Consider the following 22,410-nt stretch of genomic DNA (forward strand, 5'->3'; position numbering starts at 1 on the left):
ACAGACACCAGAAAACCAAACAGTAAAACCAGTAAAACTAACCACTAGTAAAACCGGTTATAATCCAGTAAAAGTAAAGCAAAAATACCATCTAAAAATCATCCGCCCATAATTAAAGCCCAAGTATACAAAATTATTCATAAATATCAAAATTATTTTAAAACTCATCATTGATTTCAAAAGCATAGCAGCAAACGTATAGCAGCAAGAGCAATCACTTTGAGGACCTCAGAAAATTCATCATAAAAGGTTCATAAAGAATTTATAAAAAAAGTATATGTCTTCCCCTGTGTTCAAACCATTTGGTATATTAGTGTCTAATTGAAAAATATACTGACTCTCCAGTTGTCTTACCTTTCTTTCTCTGTTCCCCCCTCTGATAGATTTGGGCACGGCATCTATCACAAAATACTTTAGATCATTCAGTATGTAGACCCTTGGAGAATGGGTTCAGTTGTTTTTCTGTACAGTGATTACATAATGGAACATGCAAGGCAGCAGAAATGATTCCTCAGTGCAGTACAATGACACTGTGGTAATAACATGAAAGTTGACTTTTATACTGAAGGAATACCTATGAAAGGGCTATTATTGCCACAGTGTTTCCAAACAGCATCAAATCACATGTATTACTGTACCATACATGTTCTGCGGTATGGTATAAATAAACACACATATATGTGTGTATATGTGTATATATATATATTTATATATATAAAATGTTATCTGTAAAGAACAGGTTATGTACAACTTGTTATTCGAGCATAATGTCCTGCATATTTATGGAAAGAGAGCAAAGCTTTGTTAGACTAATGCAAGCATAAAAGTGCTCCACCCTTCTTCAGAAGCCCACTGAAAGTTACATGCCAACCTTTTACTGCGACATTTCTTATATTATGTCTGTCGGCCAGCCAGTAATTTCTAGAGAGGGGAAATCCGCAAAACTTTTTTATATACTGATTTCTTTGTTTCGTTATCATTTTTATAATTTTGCTATAAACAATGCATGCATCAGGAGACAGCGTAATATCAGGTGTATTTCTTTGTTTCCTAAGAGAAGGAGGAGCACATCGCCATTGGTGCTGTAGCCTTTGATGCATTAGGCAATATCCGGCTTGGATTCTTACTCTTTTGACTATTAACTTGTTCATGCCATTTAATTTTTAAATAGAGAAAAGAGTAACCCTATTTATTAATGTAGCAGCCAACCTCAGAATGGTCGTAGAATTTGTTGCTAACGCTATTGACGTTTTCTGAGAAAGTAGTACATAGGGGGGCACCTGAGATCCATGGCACACTCACCCCAGTAGCTGATATTACAGCCATGAATATATTTAAAAACTGTGTTATCATTGTCTGCTGGTTAAAAGGAAAAGGCACTGGAAATGCTTATTACAAGATTTTGTATTCTTACCCGGAAGACGCCTGTTTGTAACTATGTACATATGCAAGTACTGGAAAGTAGATTGACTTTAGGATGACTACAGAATTGTTATTGCTGACTCAATAATATATATCTACATGTTGTAGTGTAAATAAATGTAACTCAATAACATCATTTGGAGAAACAGTACTAATAAGTGCACATCAACACATGTATTACTACAGTGCAAAGGTCAACATCGAATGTATTACCACAGTATAGCAAATGTAACATAAGAAAAACAGATTACCTCATGTACCAATTACTTTATATAGGGGAACAACTCTCCTCCTTGTCAGTATATCACTGCAGTGTGATTTTACCTTGCTGAAGAAATGTAATGCTTTGCATCCTGGTTTTGGGTATGCATCTTTTTTCAAAAACAAATATGCACGCAAAAAATATCATGGCATAAACCATACGCAGATGTGCAGAGTATTGAGCTTTCATATCTCATGATTCACGGGCCCTCAACACGTTCAACGATGGTACTATAGATATATATATATATAAAACGAACCAGGAAAATCTCTGGGTAGTTCTCAAGTTTAGGTGAAGAGCTGCTCTTTTACATGGGGTACTCTCAACACCAGTGACACTCTGAATCTGCTCACCTCAAATGTCTGTTTTCCTAGCAAAGTTTATAAACATAGGATTAGAAGCCATCCACACCGAGCTGAAAAATAACAACAGCCTTTTTCCACTCCAGGCACAGTATTACAGCTTTGAGGTGAGCAGATTCAGAGTGATGTTGGTGTTAAGGGGGCTCCATATAAAACAGCAGCTCTCTGAAAGAATTGACATTAGGTCATATGCTGACTCAGAACAATTTTTCCGTATAAGGAATAGACAGAGGAAAGTGGCACAAGAAACCTGTTTTTTTTCAAATGTCAAAATGCAATGCCTGTTCATATGGACAAAACAAGACAGATTTTGAAACTTTGATGGTATACATAAGAAAATTAAGGAATGTTTATTGTGTGGAATTTCAGGTGTTGTCTATAGTTTAGAGTGAAGTTGTGACAAGAAGTATGTTGGAAGTTCGGTGAACAAACTGAAATGCATGTTCTTCAGCATATAAGATCTATTTCTAACAGAGACTACACCTATGTAATGGCCAAGCACATTAGGGAGGAACATAATGGTGATTTTAACAGATTGAGGTATTATGGTGTCCAACATATCTCGATATAGGCAAGAGCAGGGAATCATGAATTAGCTTTCATAATTGCTGAATCCAGATGGATTATTACTATTGGGACTGAGATACCATGGGGTCTCAATGCAGATGCTGAGCTGTTCGTACCTTTGTGAATCTATCTGTTTTGTCCCAAGTCTTCTTTTCCCTGTTTGATAGAATCACCATTCTTCTACCACATGTTTAACTAGGTTTCTTAGACACATACATCTATTTATTTATTGATATTTGTGTAGTTTTTACTTAATGGTTCCCTAAGTCAAATAAGAAAAGAAAGGTGAAAAAATATGTGTATGCTCTTGGTTATGATGAGGTTGTTTCATGTTACTCCCAAATCTGATTAACATATTTTGATAGTTTCATCTCTGTTTCCGATAAGATACATTCTTAAATTGTCCAGATTTACTTTTGCATATATTTTAGGTCTCATTTAAGATGAGTGTTTTTAACATATTTCCCTTTTTTTAGGAAACAGCAATATATGCATATAATATGTGTAAACTGTCATCTTCTTAGAAATTCTGAATTGTGTTGCCTGTTAATTTTTATGGATATCATAACTGGCTTTTAGAAGGATTATTTATAAAATTGTCTATGATGTTTATTTTATCAATAATGCAAAACCAAAGGTAAAGAATAATACAACATAAAATCTAGTTTTTACATTTGTGATGCACTTTAAAATCTTAGCACTTTATGACAAGCACTTTAACATCAGTGTATTGCACTGAAGTTAGGATAGGACTTTATCTTGAAACGTCATGCACTTCAATTCTATTTATTAATACTAATTCAAGGATAATATATGACATATTTTATTTCTACTAACATGGTGTTTAAAAAACAATACAGCATTTTAATGAATTCATGATATTCTACACCCTGAACTTGTAGGTGCATGATTTTTTGTAGATCATATATAGGGATGAGATACAAGCTTTTCTGAATTTAAACTGAATGGAAACAGGGAAGTTAATATAGATTGTACATGTTTTAAGAGTTTCTTTTAGGGATAGTCTTTTTAAAAAACATTGGAAATATGAAAGTTGACAGTTACAAAAAAATAGGAATTTCGTGATGGATCTCAATAGCTTGAATGATCTGTATAAATAGGACACACTGAATACATTGAAAATGTTCAATATATAGTACTCAATAGATAGAGGCACCAAAAATATGGTAATATAATTAGTTTAAAGAATATGAGGAATATACTTTACAATTATTCTGTAATTTGAGTCTAGGAGGTCCTGTACTTTACAATAATTTTGCATTGTTATTCTGTGGACCGATAATGTAGAGAAACCAGAAAAGATCATAGGACATTTGTTTTTTGCTAAATAATTGTGTTCTAACAGAAAGTGTTCATTGTTGTCCTTACAGGAAATAATATATTCCGTCTAGTGCATAATTTTAAATGGATGTGGTGGGAAACAGGGCAGTTGACACTCTAGTTGTGACAACTCTTTGACCCAGTTGAAGGCTCCGGACGAAATGTGTAGGCCTCTTTGTGGCTATGACTTGGCTTGTAAAAAGAAGAAATTAATTAATACATCAAAGCTATCTTTACCTGACTGTGCTGTTTCCCCGCCTTCCCATTGGTAATTGGAATTCAAGTGGGTGATGAAAAGGGAGTTGCTCAGGAATGTGTATCATTCAAATATATATATATATATATATATATATATATATATATATATATATATATATATATATATATATATATATATATATATATATATATATATATATATATATATATATATATATCCAGGGCTATCTCTAGGTAGTTCCCAAGTTTAGGCTAGGCGAAGAGCAGCTCTTTTACATGGAGCGCCCTCAACACCGGCGACACTTTGAATCTGCTCACCTTAAACGTCTGTTTTTCTAAGAAGGTTTATAAACATAGGATTAGAAAAGTGCCATCCATGCCGAGCCGAAAAATAACAAATGCGCTTTACCACTCCAGGCACAGTATTGCAGCTTTGAGGTGAGCAGATTCAGAATGTCATTGGTGTTGAGGGTGCTCCATATAAAACAGCTGCTCTCTGCCTACACTTGGGAACTACCCAGAGTTCCCTGCTTTCTTGTTTGCATAATTTATTTAGCTCTCTAAGCCTCAAGGGGTATTGTTTTGAGATATATATCACCAGAACACCTTGTCGTTTGAATTGGACCATATTTGAATATTACTCGGGTAATATAATTATAAACCACAAGGCAGAAGTGGTTTGTAAATGTTATCACAACCTGATAATGGCAATATATTACCATAATACACATACTACCCATAAAGTCTTTTTATATTACATGTGTATTTTTGGAGAATTTAGCTTGAGAAATTTGATTATTTTTTTTCCAAACTGAAGCCAATAATGGCTACTGATTGGAACAGGAATATTTAGGTTTTGCTTACTTTTCTTGAATACATTTTTGAGAAAACAATGGGAATGGCAAGGGCCAGTGGATTTGTGCAGCTCTGTGGTTTCAGTGCTTACTGAATAATTATGGATTTATTGCATTTATCGAATCATTTGCATCAATTACAGATTTTAGAAAAATTGTCTAACTCAAATGGATGAAAATAATACTGCCAGAGAATGTGCTGCATAATTTGCATTTTTATGCATAATTTAAATAACTTTCCTACATAATTTGGTCCTCCATGCCACATAATCTTAGTAGCCCTGATGAGGCAAAGCTGTTAAGAGTGGTTTGGGGCTGTTGTGATTGTAAAAAATATATTTAACAGGAAACTGCAAATTATTTTTTATATTTCACAGTTCCCTGTGAAATATGGTTTTATACCAGTGTATTGTGTGCAATAAAAGCAACAAAAAACACAGGCATCTGAGGTGTGTGAGTTTATTCTACGTTGATGAAAATAAATGTATCCCACTAATACAAGTTACTTAGAGCAACTGTAAAGTACACATATTCATCTCAACAACACATGTGCCAATTCCATGAAAGCATAATCCATTTATTTTAAACAGGCGGAAAAAAAACAGAACTAGCCTAATAGTCATGAGAACTCTTCAACACACATAGTTCAGTATTAAAAGTATTTGTGGAGCGCATATATTTGAAGACACTGGTCATTGATAACATGCAATGACACATGCGTATTGCAACCCCTGAATTTCCATAAATGCACACACACACACACACACAGAGAAAGAGACAGAAATGTATATATGTACATGGTGTATGCACACATTAAAGGAAGCATTGGTACATATACATTAACAGATATATATCTAATACAACATAAATAATGATCCGTAAAACAGAAGCCGGACAGGGACAAAAACCACGTTTCCTCAGTTCCTGGGTATGCGTTAACTATAGTATCTGCAGGTTCCATTCTATTCAATCAACCAGAGAATGCATCATGTCTAAGGCGAAGATAGAAATTCAACAGCCAACGAACTATGAAACAACTGATGTCACGCAGGTACCATGAAATACTGATCACTGACGCTCGGGCAACAGGTAATTATAACGTGAAACAACTATTCAGACAGCGAATACAAGCAGCGGCCAAATAAACAAGGGAGAGGGCGACAGTCAAGCCCTGGCCTATCAGTTTCGCATCAAATGGTGGAATGACGGAACACACACAGCAGGTGCAGTGAGGCCTTCTGGAGTCTTATGTGTCCCCAGATGACAATAATATGCATGAGTACGTGTAAGCTACCCCTGCCTCTCTGTCCATATTACATGATTACTCCGTGCGCTCCATCTATGGAATGCTGGTGTTTTCAAGATGGCGGCGTCCTCTGCTCCCAGCGCCTCCAGCCAATGTATTCCCACATGCTCAGCGACTCTTCCACTTGCCCACCTTGGCACAAGCAGTCCCACCAAGCCAGGCCCGGGGGATGCCAGCATCCCTGCACACAGAGAGCATCCACACCGAGGCTCTCGCGAGAACCCAGAAGCAGCCCCCGGAAGGGGCCTTTACTGAAGGTGCCTTCTTACCTGAAGTAGTCCATTTTGCAGAAGATCTCCTTGTTCTTGATGTAGCAGCTGTTGTGCTGCCGCAGCGAGATCCGGCACACCGAGCACTCCAGGCACCGCACGTGCCAGATCAGGTTGTTCACCTGGAACAGGAAGCAATGTGTGCGTCAGCCCAGGCGATCTGTTGCAGGCACTAGTGCACAGCGCCAACGCGTCTAGGGCGAGTGCGAGGAGCTATCAAGGACAGTTATAGCGCCGTTATTACTAGTAGTACCTGCACTGGCAGTTCTAGAGTTAAGTAGACGGGTTGTTTTTTTTTGTTTGTTTTTTTAAATCAATTTTATTTCTATAACACTAATATTATTACTCTTTCATTTTTTCCAGATAATTTCAGCCTCGTGCCAAAATCTGGGTTTCTGTAATCTGTATCGCGTTGTGTGTGTTTCATGTGTGTGTGCTTTAGCGTATATTCTATACTTACTTTGTTATGATTTTGGACTATTTCCTTATGCTTATTTATTATTTCAAAACTTTGGAGAAGCCATCATCCCTTTGTTGGAATGTGAAAAGGGGGTGTGGGGTGGTGCAGAAAACCCCTTCACATATATTTAAATTATTTGAAAATGATTGTTTTTTTTTATAAAAGAACAAAACGCATTGCTAGTATTATTATTGTCGTTATGTTTTGCCGTTATTATTGTTCTTTTCTTTTCTATTTAAAGTTGTTGTGACATCTACAGTCAGGGCGATGCAGACTGTGATCATCTCCCCACGTCATTGTAAAAACAACTACTAATGTGCATCATTTGGGATTTTACCTTTCCAAACAGTTTAACGCGTTTAAGATCCTGAAATAGAGATATATTCAAAGAAATCAAATTTTTATACACGCCTTAACCCTTTTCACGCAGAAATGTTGTGCAAATCGTATATAGTATACAGTTGTTTTTTCTGTTTGACGATTTGTTTATTAAAGTCCAGCAGTATACTTTATTTATTTTTTAATAAAACATTGGCTGGTTGTATCAGGGGTACCAAAGGGTTTACAGACTTGAAACATTCCAGCCTAAATGTCATTTTAGCGCCCTGAGGAGGAATCTATGCGGGATGCAGCGCTTTACAAAACCCCAAATAAATAAATAAATACATTAAAGGTTCGTTTAAAACGCTTTGAAATACACCCTATATTTTTTCCTCCCTGAAATATTTGCGTGCGCTAATAAACGAGAATTGCACTTTAATTCCCTCTGTCTCCTATGCACTTTTCATAACGTGCCCAGAGTGGCATAGCCCTTCTGGGCGCTTTGCGCTGTTCTCCTGCTCTGATCGTCCAGAAAGCTGAACAGATGCGCCCAGCACTCAGCGCCTGGACTCATTAAACATATGTTTGAACTGACGGTCTCAGCGAATAAATCCGAGATTTGAGGTAAAAACAGGGGAAAGTGATGGCACCGTTCTGCTGTTTTTAACTACGGAGAGCGAAGTCACCCGGGCTCCGACATTCCGGGAATGGAAGAAATGTAATCTCTTGGGGGTAAAATTATTGTTTGCTGCCAGCTAGCCATGTCTGGATGGTAACGATTAACTGAAGGTGTAGATTTTATTGTTCTTGAAAGTATTACATTCCCACAGTGCTCCTACCAAACGATACTGAAACTGAATACTAATTTCGTTATAATATTGTTTATTTCTGGGGTATTATTTGTGTATTCCTTGTCAGATATTGCTATAATAATTATTATTGGTGATTTCATTCGTAAAGCGCAATATTCTCGAGGCACTATAGATACGCTATATTTCATTGCGTCATTTAATCTGTCCATTCTCTTCAATGTATCTCCTGTTCTAAAATCACCAGATTATTTTAAGAGGAAGAAGTAATTCCAACTGGCTATTAATAAAAAAAAATACTGGTTCAGGATTTGAAGATTTTAGTATAATCAGGAAACACCAGCGTCTTTAATTATTTATTTGAGAGTTCGTAACTTTTCTAAGCGCTGCCAATTTCTATTCAATAAAGGTTAAGCGGTTTCCCGCGTTTACACTTTGGCCAAGATCACACAGTTTTATTCAAGTGGTGAAGCATTAGATTCAAACCAAGCGCATCAGTCCTTAGATCTCAACTGCCCTGGGCGCAGGGGTCACGTGATCACGGATTATTAATGTGACAAGCATTCCTAAACATGCCCCTCTTTCGTGACGACGCCCCCTCCACTCCCCACCCACCGCACTGTACCTTCAGCAGGTATCGGTCCAGGATCTCCAGGCCGCAGCTGGAACAGATGTTCTTGCCGGTGGAGGGCACGGACGACGAGGAGGAGGGAGGCGAGCAGACGGAGGGGCTGGAGGGCGGACTGGGGGACGGTGGTTCTTCCTTGTCGCCGCTGCTGGCCAGGGTGACCCCCTCAGCCTGGGACTGTGGAGACATACCCGACGCGTTAGCAACCTAGAAATCCTGCACTTTTACACATTAGGCACTCAAAATGCAATACAAATAGACCCAACGCCCCGTTCCCCTTCTCCGCCGTGTTTGCAAGGAATTTCAGGTCAGTAGCAGTTTTCACAAGTCTTAAAAACGTTCTCGCTGCGCGACCAATGGAAGAGGGAGGCAGAAAGCCTCATCAGACACAGCAGTAAATACATGGAGAGAGACTAAAAAACATGCCAGCACGACCACTTAAATGAGCGAGCTTAAACACTTCGCCGTTAATACTCAATAAAACAAGCGAGCCGAAAAAAAAACCACAAAACAAGCGCGCTCATTTAAAAGGACCGAAACCTAAAACTTTTCCATCCATGAACATTATTAAAGTGCTCGTCTTTAAAAACCTGCCGGCTCGCGATCGAGGAAAGGAGCGAGCCAAAACCCCATCCAAGCAAGGCCATTAAAAAGTACCAAACAACCAATCTGCACTGATACCAGCTGCCGCTGAGTTTAGACTACATAAAAGGTACAATAAAACGGAACTCCGCCACCGTCGAGGTGCGTACGAGAAACCTCCGCATGGGACACACGTGTCACCCTTAAAATCCTCTGCGTATTCGTGATATATAGGGTTGGGATCCTTCTTTCTGATTCTGGTCAGTGTCATCTTAAGGAGTTTAGGGCTCTGGACAAGAAATATGTCAAGCCTCCCGTCCCTGCTCGGAACAACTTTAAGTTTTATTGCCTGTTTTTTTATAACTCAAGTCTGTATATTGCAAGCCTGCAGGGTGCCAATCAGTGCTATGGTGTATTCAAACATTCGCTCAAAACAGCTGAAATGTGAGAGAAAACGTGAATTGGCACTTTACAAAGGGGCCCCAGTGGAAGGCGGTGTCCCTGTGGAGTTGCCACTTTTGCCCACGCCTATGTTGAGACAAGGTTGTAGTGTTTATGCTGTTAGGCTTTAAACATGATGTACAAAATGCTGTGATATTGTAGATTGTTTATTTGGTGTGCCATATATGATGTTATAATGTATCTGTTAACTGTTTTATGTCGTATTATGTCGCTGTGAACCCTTATACTTCTTTATCATTATACTGTTGTTTTTACCAATGTATAACTTTCTGTTGCTATATCTTAGGCTGATTTTTGCTGTTATACCTTATGCCGTTGAATGTACCATATTACATGTACACGTTTTATTGTGCTATATGTTAAGTTCTGTATCTGATGATTTCGTTATTATATATTATGCCCTCTATGTTACTTTTTGTTAGGTGTCATTGCCTATATCCTGTGCTATTTATTGCATCTTCTGCGTGCTGAGTTTTGCATGTTATGTTATAGAATGCGTTTCTCTTCTTTTTGTGCTGAGTAAGTGATGTCTATGTTTTATGTTTAATATCCAGTTTTTCCCCGTTATTGTGTTATTCTTCATATTGTGTCTTTCGTCTTTTGTGTTAGTTCATTATTTCAGCTATGTTTTATCTTCCACGTGTTGATTTACGCATTACTGTATTTAGAGTACCTCCATTCACCAGTGCCGTTCTGTGTGAGAATAGCGCTTGCCTGGCGGTGAAAGGCGGGGAAACAAGTTTGCTGGTGCACAGGGCACTTTTTACTCGGCCTTGCGCACAGTGCACCGCTGACCGCGGGTACCAGTAAGTGGCGCCCTCTTGCGGCTCGAGTCAGATGCTGGCTCTGAGTCCAGTAAGGGGCCAGCCTCGGGCAGACACTTCCTGATATTAGCAAGGCCCCAAATGATGGATTTGCCGCCTCTGCCTTTGAACGCAGCCCTGCTTGGACCAGGCTTTGATGGGAACTCATTTCTGTCTGTGATTGATGGCTGCGCACTGGAGCTGTACTCTGGAGGCATTTCCCTGGGTGTGGGGGCGTGCTCCCCGGGAGGGCTTACTGCCTCCAAGTGGTAAATTGGACGGTGTGTGGGGGGTGGAGTGTGTGGAGGTGGGTCGGTGATTTTGGGGAAGGGGGGGGGGTGGTCTCAGCAAGTAAAGCGTTGCGCTAGATCTTAAAGAGGAGGGGTCAGGGATCAGGGCCACGCGATCCACTGGCTGGGGTGCAAGGGGGTCTGGTTGCTGTTACGGCAACACAGACCACCCCACAGAGCTGCTGCAGAGGGACGTGGGCAGGCCGCGCGCGGGACGGGCCAGACCCTAATCTCATTACAAACTCATTACACTTGGTTCTGGTCTGGACTCTGGAGCAGCGCGCGCTGGCTGTGCACTGTCCGACGGCTCGAGGCACAGGCCACGTGAGAGAGCCCGAAGGGGCTCCCGGGCCGAACCACTGTCGTTCCAGCACGGGGGACCTGGCGCGACGTGATGCAGCCATAATAATAATATAATTATAACAATAACATCAATAACGAAACAGTGCCATCAATCACCAAACAAAAGCCACAATAATTATTATCGTTGGGCGCATCATTTGCTCCGGGTACACCGTACGCACTATAGTGCTATGGACGTTAAAGTACACACCCACTGTGCACACACTCAGACCGGAAGGGAGCTGCTGCCTTTGGAGAGTGTTAGTGTTAAAGCGCCTGGAAGTGAGGCCGTGGAAGCGCTGCATAAGATGAGTGGCTCAGGGCTTGTCACCTCCCTACTATTATCTGTCTGGACTCATGACGCGATGACGCATCCGCTCCCACAGCAGCGGTTAGTGTTAGACTATATATATGTTATGAGGAGATGCATGTATTAAATAGAGAACCCCTCCCCCTCCTGCTGGAGCAGCGAGGGGGGCTTCTAGGGGCCTGCAGACGAGGGAGTGGCAATATTGCATTTACATAGCGCTTTCTAACCCTAGGGAGGCGCATACAGACAACACTGGCGCAAGAGGGTCCTGGGTCTAGGGCCCCCTCAGGTCAGCACAGGCCCAAAACATCCCCACTCATAACATCTAGGGTTATGACACCCGGTTCATTGCAACACTGGCCTCACAATATCCCGGCTTCTAACATCCCGGGTAATAACACCGGGGTCATAACACCACGGCTCGTGATATCCCAGTTTATGGACATCCCAAGGTAATTCATGTCTCCTGTGATCACATCCCTTGCTCATCAACATCCCAATCTCAAAAACAGCCCGGCTCGATAACACCCCAGGTTATAACACCCCGGGTTATAACACCCCGGCTCTTACCATCTCCGTTCATTAACAGCTCCTGCTCATTAACCCCTAGCCCCACCGGCTCGTGCGCACTCCTGGCTCATAACATATCGGTTTATAGCATAATATCCCAGCTCTTAAATGCCTGGCTGATTCACAACCCATCTGAGAAACACCTTGGTCCATATCATAACCGATTTATAACACCCCGACTCACCGAGAACCCTGATTCATCCACACTCAGGCTCATAACAAGGCACAGAAAGATAACAACCGGTGTATAATATCTAGGTGAAATAACACGCCGGAGCATAACCTCCCTGGATTATTAACACACCGGACTATAACCTCCTTGTATTATTAATACACCGATTCAGTAACATTCCTTAAAGTTAATTAATATTACAACTCATAAGCCACTCATTAACATACCGGCTTCCAATATACCGTTCATTCCCGGCCCATAGCATCCTAGAATAATAATACCAATAATAACAATAACAACAACAATAATAATAACAACAACAATAATAATAATAATAGTATTAATAATAATAATAATAAAAATAATAATAACAATAATAATACTAAGTATCATATTAATAATATTAACACTTGTTATTCACAGCCATTAATATTGTCATTAGCATCACAATCATCATTATTATTATTGTTATTCTCTCAATCATCCTTATTTTTAATTATTATCACAAACATCATTATTTTTATTATTAATATTTTCTAAGGGTACTTTTCACCATGACTATTGGGGGGAGGGGGTATTCCCCACGCACTGTGGAGTCGACTGGTCGCCTTGGTTTCCTGTCCTCTCTAGAATATCTGATGACACCCCGCCCCCCTCCACCCCCTTCCCGTATATGTCTGAGGTGGGGGACAGGGGGTCGAACCTGGCCACAGCCCTTAAGCTCAAGACCCACGCAGAGGTCAGGTGCTGAAAGGGTTAAACGGCACGCGGGACGGAACACAACTGCGCACTCGGCGCGCTGCGCGCTGCGTCACCGCGCAAACTGCTTTCAGTGCTGTTGTGCCCCCCATAAATATGTGTCCATAACCTGGCATCGCCCCTGGCGAACCACGCTGGAGACACCAGGCCGAGGGGTATCCATGGGCATCACGGGGAGCTTGAGGGCTCTCTGCGGGAGACGGGCCCTCCTCGCCCTCAAGAGGGGGCACCACACGTGAGTTCTGCCCACCACAAGCCGGCTTCGATTACACCTCCCCAACCCTCCTACTCCTTAACTTCCTGCCCATCTGCCCGGGGTCGTTGACTTTCCTCCGACCATTCTCCCTATAAGCACGGTGTCTAACCCCCTCCCCCATCTGAACGCTGACAAACAGACCCCCCACTCTTCTTGCCAGGCCAGACCTCACAGGCGGCCGTTTCCACGAAGGCACTAACCACGCATGCTTTACAACGCATGCGTGGTTACCACTATAACCTTTACCACGCATTCCTTTACTACGAAATACGTAGTAAAGGAATGTGAGTTATAGGTCCAATAAAGAAAGGGGGCTTGGGGGGGATTGGGGGGGGGGGCGGGGGAGGGGGGGGGGGGGGTAGTCTCCCCTTCCCCCCCAAAAAAGAGCAGGTTTAAAAAAAAGAAAACTTACATAAAAAACGCTCTTCAATGCCTCTGTCTTCAAGGAAAGAGCCTCCCCAACGATTGCGTGTATGTCATTATAGAAGTCCTTTTTTAATTTTGCTAAACGTGTTTTGACGCTTGTTTCCGTGGTTGGTGGAAGTAAGGGCTGCTGGTGAAAGGCGTGCAGGTATCAGGTAAGAAAACATTTAAGCGCACTTATATTTCGTAAAGTTTTTCTGCGTTGTATAATCCTGCGTTCTAAAATGCTGCGTGGTAAAGGCACTTGCGAAGTAAAATTCGCGTGGTAAAATGCCATGCGTGGTACTTGTTAGCGTTGTATTATCATATAACCCGTGGCCTAACGGCTAGGGTGGTCCACCTCGGTAGGGACGGTCAACTTTCTGTGATTCTGGGGAAATCACAAAATCTCCTCGTGCCTGTCAAAAATGACTGTGTCGGGCCTTTGTCTAGTTTGCGCTTTATAAAACTCCACAGGAAAAAAACATGATTCAGACAGGGGGAGCTGACCTGTGGTGAGATACCCCCTCTGCAGTGTCATTATCTGATAGATAGTGTCAGTTGCAGTCATAACACATGGATACCTTCCATTTTGTCTCCCAAATTGGAGAAGGACCCCCCCCCCCCTTCACACCCCCTCCCAAATGTGGTCTGTAATAGGACGCAAAATCCCTTCTGACTCAGAGAAATACTTTTTGGCTCCGAATAGGAGTTTAATACACTTGAAACCCGTCTTTAGCAGTTGCAAACCCTATGACTTTGTGAATAGCACAGGTTCTTATTGCAGAACTGTTTTGCACCTTGGGTCACAGGTTATTTGCTGGAGCCACACCATTTTTTTAATCGGTTGCTCAGCCCCTAGACTACATCCTTGCTCATTCTTCGCTATCCATGAATGAACTCTGGCTTGAGAGCCCTGAATTTAAATAAACAAATTAGGAGCAGGAAGTCGCAGGAAGAGTAAGTTCCAGGCTCTCCCAAGATTCCAATGATGGAACTCTCCCCTTTCACTCAGACCTGAAAGTCCCTATAGGAGCAATTCATTGAAGTAAACCTTGCCTGAAAGAGCTTACCCCACTCACATTGCGGCCCACTCCTCTTTATAAAGATGCTTACACTCTGTGATGTTTCATGGGATTTATTGATGGTCCAATCTCTTCAAACCCCACCGTAGCCTGCCCATGAGGTAGAGGCAGGACATAGGCTTGGCCATTGTACAACCCTGATTCTGTTCTTTTTCCCCACTCAGGCCTAGATTTCCTACTGTGTGTTGACACACTGTCCTGTTGCATGGTCCACTTCCGGCTAAGCTTTAACTGTTGTACAGATGGTCTCACATTTTCCTGCAGACTGACCTGGTACAGACGGACTCAGCCACGGTGATGTATCTTTTTCCGGTGGCTGCAAAGCAGGCCGAATTTATCACCCCTTCAGCACCATTCTTGGTGGTTGTGTCAGGTGCTTGTGGTGAGATGCAGTGTTTGGTTTTGCCAAAGATGTCCTGCACTAAGGGAAGCAACTCCACTTTGGGATCATCCTTCCACAGGGCATCGTTCCTGAAATCTTGCATTTCAATTTGTTGCTATTTTTCAAAAGCAAGCAGTGGAACAATATTCTTTTTAGAGAGAAGGAGTTTTCTCCTGGCAATCCTTCTACAAAATGTGTACTTGCCCAGTGTTTTCCTAATTATAGACTCAGGAACTAATGTTTATTGTATGGATAGAGGTCAGTAGATCCCTGGACGTAACTTTGGGGGACTCAGTTCTTGGGGTGAATTCACTGGCACATCCAACTTAGGGCAGATTGGGAGCCATCTTGAATTTTCCATTTGTCAATAATCTTTATCACAGTGAAATGATGGACTTCATAATGATTGGAAATGAATGTATGACCCTTCTCTGATTAATCAGTAACAACATATTTTCCCTAGACCCTCACAGATAAATTTTGACGTAGGCGTGATGTGGTGCCAGTCACCTAAATACTCCAGTTTATGCTGATGGAGTCTCAGATAAACGAGTAAAACTTGTTGATGCTCAAGTAATGATGTGCACTTGTTAAGGAGCACCCGAGTATAAACACCTTCTCAACTGATATGGAATCAGTAAGGGGGCACTTTTTCAAAACATGGTGGCTGAGTTTGTTTAACAAATGATGAGAATATGAAATCTGTGGGCCTTATTTTGCATGACTTTGATGTATCTCCAGTGAAAGCATTTGCCAGGACTAGATGGTGATCGGGTAATTAAAGTATCATTTTAAGCACGTTCATAATATCCTCTGAGGGTGTGCTTTCTGCAAACAGGCAGAGGCTTAATGTCTAGCAAAGGACTGTGGACACTCACCAACACAACAAGACAGTAGCAGGCTGTGAAACCCAGGCATACGAAGAAACAAGGGCAGAGAGGAACTGTATATTACGTTTATTATTAAATGTGGGACTTGGTGTGTGTGTGTAACTAAGGGGGCTTGTGGTGTCCATTTGTGTGCCAAGGGGAGCTTGAAGTGTGTGTGTGTGTTTGAGGAAGCTTGCTGTGTACATTTGTGTGTTTGAGGGAGCGAGTTGTACATGCGTGGGTCTCAGGGACCTTCCTGTGTATGTCTGTGTGAATGGAATCTGCCGCTAGGATAGTGCTGCATTTGTTTCTGTGTCTAAGGGGTCCCGGAGTTCATATGTGTGTGTCTAAAGGACCTTGTTGTGTCTATTTGTGTGCCTAATGAAGTGTGTTGTAAGTTTGTGTGTCTAAGAGCTGCGTGTGTATGGATTAAAGAATTTGTTATGTGTGTTTTGTTGTCTAGGGTAGCTTGTGTGTATCTTAGGGTATTTGCTGTGTAAAGGGAGCTTGCTTGTGCGTTTGTGTATCTGAGTTGCTTGATGTCTGTAATTGTGCATCTGAAAGATCTTGGTGTAAGTGGGGTGGGCATTTTTTTTACTAAACACACTGGATGTATCCCCCGACCTTTATGACCTACTCGTGTTTACAGTTCACCACATCACCCCACGCGAGTTATTCACCACATCACCCTACGCCTAAGTTATTCACCACCTCAATCCGAGCCAAAATTATTGGTGCTTCCAGCACCACATGTGTAACTCTTCACTGCTACCACCCCCCTCCTGCACCCTGCCCTAGCTCCCTTGAATGGACAGAAACCACTAAAGGCACGCTGTGGGGGACAGGACACAACCCCTGTCTAGGACAGGCTCTGATTCCCATAGATTCGCCCTGACATCGCTTAGGACAGGCTCACGGGTGTCGCCGATGTGCAGCAGGCCTCTTATAGCTTACTGCACTGTCTGCACTGAGGCAGATCTGGAAATTGCTGGGGTGGGGATTTAAACCCTGTGTGCAGTGATCGTTGTCAAGCTTGGTGGAAATGTTTCAGACCCTTCCAGAAGTGGAACATTCCTGAACACTGCGCACAGGGTCATTTATACCCCAGAGTGCCCTTAGCATTTCCACCCCTAGCCCTTCTTTTATCTGACATGTCTATGCACATACCTTTGTGACAACATACTGTTGCATCATCAACAAACAGACCACGTGCCTTTTTGTGGGAAAACTGTCGTAAATGTATTCATATTCTGTTATGCAGCACAAAGATAGGGTTAAGTTAGGGGTGATCATACGAGCGCACCGTCCTTTTAGGAACAACCGCTGACACCCATCCTCAAACAATCTCCAACACCCGGCATTACATTGCCATCTCATTATTTATCCGGTGCTGTATATTTTGCCTTGGGGCTGGGCCCAACGGTTTTAGGTGCTTGCTGCACCTGAGCAGCCAGGTAGCGAGGTAAAGCCACCCCCAGCTGCCAGGATACCAACTGTCGCCGTTGCGTTCTTCTCATGGCCAGAGGATCTTATCTTTACCGGCCTCATCTCTTCCTGATATGGTATTCATCGTTTTTTGCATTAAGATCACGCTTAAGATCCGCGGTGATGCCGTCTGATCTTCGACACATTCACGCCATGGTTCGTACTTGCGATTAAACTTCTCAAAAGTGCTCTGCACCTCCAGTTTTAAATGTGCCAGTCACCATGAACACGACAAAGCTAATCTGAGGCACTGTGGTCACGGCGCGCTCACTTCTGGTGCAAACCCGGTGAAAGCTGTGCCACGACTGGGAGGTGCTGGGCATCTCAGCGGCGACCATTCAATCCGTTGAGTTTGTGCCCTGCCCATCATCCGTTGCCCACTGCTCAGCACCCGTGTACCTATACCCCGTGGCGTGGGGACATAACAGCAGGGCATGACACGTCACTGTCCCCCTGTCCGTGCACCGCCAGATCAGAGTAGTGTTAGCTGGAGCTCGAATGTCCGTGCACAAACGGACCAAGGTAAGAGGCCATGCCCCACCTGTCTGCACACCAGCGGGCCAGTCACCAAGGTAGGATTCCCTGGGACTGCCTTCCTATCCGTGCACAACCTGTGTGGGTGACACCAGACCATGGATAGGGGCACCTGCCCATCTGCCCTACACCACCAGACATGGAACGAGCCCTGGGTCTGCCCTACTATCCGTGACTCTTCTGTCCGTGCACCATCAGACGAGAACGGGAGTGCATGTGACTGTCTTGATTGTGCACTGCACCTCCTGTCTGTGCACCACTAGACCACGAACAGGAGTCCCTACAACTGTCCTTCTGTCCGTCTGTCCGTGCATTACCAGACATGGCTAGGAGTCCCTTGGACTGTCCTCTTATCTGTACACCTCCTGTCAGTGAACCACCAGACCATGAATAGAATCCCTGTAACTGTCCTTCTGTCCGTGCATCACCAGACCATGGCTAGGAGTCCCCATAACTGTCCGTCTCTCCGTGCACCACCAGACCATGGCTAGGAGTCCCCTGGACTGTCCTCTTATCTGTACACCTCCTGTCAGTGAACCACCAGACCATGAATAGAATCCCTGTAACTGTCCTCCTGTCGGTCTGTCCGTGCACCACCAGACCATGGATACGAGTCCCCGTGGCTGGCTTCCGATCCGTGCACTTCCTGTCGTGCCCCACCAGTACATGGAGAGGAGCCGCTCCCCCGTGTCTGTGTGCCAGTTTAGGATTTCCTGGGACTCTGGGGCTGCTTTACTGTCCGGACACCTCTTCTCCGTGCACCACTATACCAGCGTAGAAGGTCCTGTGACTGTCCTATCCATGCACTACCATACCAGGGTAGGAGCCAGAGCCCTCGTGCCCACGCGCCACATCCCAGTGTAGAGGCTACTGCCCCCTGTCCGTGCGCCGCATACTAGGGTAGGAGCCAGAGCCTTTTCTGTCCATGCGCCATATCCCAGGGTAGGAGCTACTGCCCTCCCTGACCGTGCGCCATCAGGCCAAGGTCGGAACCATTGCCCCTTTCCGTGCGTCACAAGGCGAAAGTACGAGCCAGTGTCCTGCTGTCCCTGCGCCACTGGAGCAGGGCAGGAAGCAGTGCGCCGCGCCTAGCCAGGGTAGGAGCCAGTGGCCTCGCGTTCGTGCGCCACTAGAGCAGGGTAGGAACCAGTGCCCCCTCTCTGTGCGCCACATGCCAGGGTAGGAGCCAGGCCCTCCGTTCCGTGCGCCACCAGAGTATGTTAGGAGCTAGTGCCCCCTTGTCCATATGGAGCCAGTGCCTTCAGCTCGGTGGCCCATCGGAGCAGGGTAGGGACCAGTGCCCCCTCCCTGTGCGCCACATGCCAGGGTACGAGCCATGCGCTCGTGCGCCACTAGATCCTAGTAGAAGTACCCCGGACTGTCCTGACATGAAGCGCTCTCCAGATTGTACAAACTCGCGTTTACAGAGACAAGTGCCCATAATACACCCACCCGCCCCCCGAGACACCCACAGCACCTCTGGAGGGATCGCCAACATCACACACCTACAGGATGAATCCTGCGGGGACACGTGTCGGGATGTGCGCGCGCTGTAAAAGTGTGATATAACTAACTAGCCCGAGACGGGGGAGCGGGTTTAACATGTCAGTATTTGGAAGCCCCTGGGTGAAGTGTAACCATGCCCGCAAACCCGAAGCTCCATCTACAAAAATCCACACTTTTACCCACTGGCACTGCCCCTGAAGCGTTGCATGTTAACACGGTGGCGCAGTGCATACCGCTAGAGGTCGGTTAGTGGAAGAGGCATTACTTTGGGGTGGCAGAAAACTTGGAGACGGGCATACGCCGACTATTAATGTACCAGAATAGCCCACGAGGCTAAGACAGTTGCCTTTTTTGCTAAAAATAAATGATTAATAAGCCTTGAAAGATAACAGGGTGGGTCTGTCAGCCCTGTATCTGTAACTTGCGATTATGTCAGCAGTAAGTGCTTAACTCGCTGAGCTAACATTAGCTTATTTCGCCACCTTCTGAATGTTAAGATTGAGAAGCGACTTGAGCGAGCCAGAAACGATTCGAACCTTCGGCCGGCAGCTGGCGGACCTCCGCAGCAGGCGCGTTGACCCACCCCGGCTGCCGTGCACCCTGAAAGCATGCCTCCTTACCATGATGCGGGAGCGCTTTCCTTCCAGGCACAGGGCGGCTCCTTGCACGAGATCCGTGTCTTGGGACATCACCCTTCGGGAAACGACGGAAAGAAGCGGCCTAAAAAAACAAGTTGCTCCGAATTTCTCCAAGTTCTGCTTCAAAACCACAGGCTTATGGGTGCCTATATAAACCAGCTCCAAACAATAAATAAGAACTTTTCTAGTGGGCATTTAAACCCCCTTTTTGCAACAAAAGCTGTGTCTTTTTAATGAAGCAATTTGGATGTGGATTGGTTATTTTTTTCGCTGCACTTAACCCAGGGCCTCTTGAAGTAATCGCTCGGTTCCCGTGCAATCCAAGGCAGCGAAAAAACAAACTACCTGCAATTACAACTTGCCGTAAATGCCCGACACAAGAGGCTTCCGGAGTGTCAATTTCAGCTGTCAGTCAGCCAATCCATCAGGCCACCCAAAGAATTGCAAATTTGATTTTTTAATGGCGGTAATTAAAAATCGAATTTTTTTTCCAGCGCACAAAACGCCGAGAGGCAGAGTGGCTGCATGGAGCACGTCTTCTATTCACAAAAAACACTTTCTGGTTCCAGGGTTTGGACAGAATAAAAAGACATCACGTCTGCATCTGAGGGTGGGAGCCGGCAAAGAAGGCGCGCCTCAGGTTCCGTCTATAAACCAAGGCACATTTTGCCTTAATAAGCCTCTATTCACCAGACATTATGGAGACGCCGATCGGCTCATCATAAATCGCCTTTTTTGTAAAGGGATTTCGCAAATCGTCACATAATCGTATTTGCCTCTGGAGGTAATTTGAAACGATTACCGCAGGTTTGCAGGAAATATGATCTCCCCCAAATAACCGAAGCCACAATTTAGCACTTAATGGGTTATTTATTTTCCAAAGCACGTGTTACAACCTACATGTTTCAAAGGTTTCTTTTTAGGGAGTGCCTAATAAATCAGACGTGCAATATTGCATTACTACTTCTGGGAACATAATTGCAGACTTGAACTCTTATTCGTAGGTTTAGTTTGTTACTTACAGCGCCCACGCACACCTCACTGAAACTTCTGAGAGCTATAGATACAGAAAAGCTTTATACGCTTGCGGAAGGCTTACAGTCACACATCGAAAAGACAGGTACGGAAGGAGATAGCGCAGGAACACGTAATAAAAGATAGTAGTTGATCTTACCCGTTCGGCTGAGCCCCCCTCTGAAAACAGCTTGCTTCCCTCGGGGAGGGGGGACAGGGACTCATTTTTCCAATACATGGACAAGTGACAGGATGCAATGCGGCCGGCCGTACACGTCTCCCCTGCAAAGGACAGGGCTCCGGGTCCGCGGAGTGTGTGAGGTGCAGAGTTCACCTCCAGGGAGTGGGGCCCTCCATGGCCGGCTAGACGGGGCTCTCCCGGCAGAGACCCCTCGCACCGCCCGTGCAGGAAGTCTCCGGGAGTGCGGCTGCCCAGAAGTTTCTGCAAGTCGTCCGCGCACTTTTTCTGCCTGGATGGAGTTTGCTGGGAGCCAGGAAGGGAAGCGAGAGAAGGTTGAGTGACAGGCGAAGGATGTGTGTGTGTGTACACACGCGGTGGTTGAGGGAGGGGTGTGGGTCTGCTCCGAAATGTCCCCTCAGACAACCACTGTGTTTGTGTGACTGCAGCGGGAACTTTCACAACTGTTCATAAAGAGGGAAAAAAAGGCACACCCCCAGGAACCCCCCTCTCCCCCGACAATCTCTGACGTGAAATAGACAGGGTGCTTAAACCCTTCAGTAGCATTCACTTTCACAATCCTACCCCCTGTTACTGCAAGGAGGGAGTTAGTGAGGCCGAGGTGCAAACAATGTTTTGGTTTTTAAAATAAATCAGTGTCAGGTCTCCCGTGCCAGCCAATCAAGCTTTCAGACCCCCCCCCCCCCCCCCGCCCCCACTCCTCTATCAGTTTTAGCTCAAGTATATATATGTAGACGATTAGGCGCGTTGGCAAGCCATTGGCCATAGAGCCAAGAGGACAGGGGTTTAATCCTGCATTCTCACACGCGCTGAAACGGTGTGATCTTTGGCAAATCCTTTCATAACTCTCTGTCCCTCGACTCCTTTCACTACCCAGGCTAGGACGTGCTTAGAAACACGCATTGAACGCTGAATGCTGAAACGGATGGC

The 22,410-nt window shown here is 44.3% G+C and overlaps 1 protein-coding gene across 1 annotated transcript in view; it reads right to left on the reverse strand.

The window, feature by feature from the left end:
• LHX6 (LIM homeobox 6) overlaps positions 1–21,891 on the reverse strand; it is a 442,140-nt gene extending 420,249 nt beyond the window's left edge. The window contains exons 1-3 of the mRNA XM_086921086.1: positions 21,442–21,891; positions 8,818–8,997; positions 6,603–6,724 (exon numbers count right to left, since the gene is read on the reverse strand). Coding sequence (XP_086777212.1) covers positions 6,603–6,724; positions 8,818–8,997; positions 21,442–21,519 — 380 coding nt within the window. The 5' untranslated portion in view covers positions 21,520–21,891. The remainder of the gene's footprint in view (positions 1–6,602; positions 6,725–8,817; positions 8,998–21,441) is intronic.
• Between the last annotated feature and the right edge of the window lie 519 nt (positions 21,892–22,410).

Source organism: Lissotriton vulgaris, chromosome 5 (genome assembly GCF_964263255.1).
Source record: "Lissotriton vulgaris chromosome 5, aLisVul1.2, whole genome shotgun sequence".
Lineage (NCBI taxonomy): Eukaryota > Metazoa > Chordata > Amphibia > Caudata > Salamandridae > Lissotriton > Lissotriton vulgaris.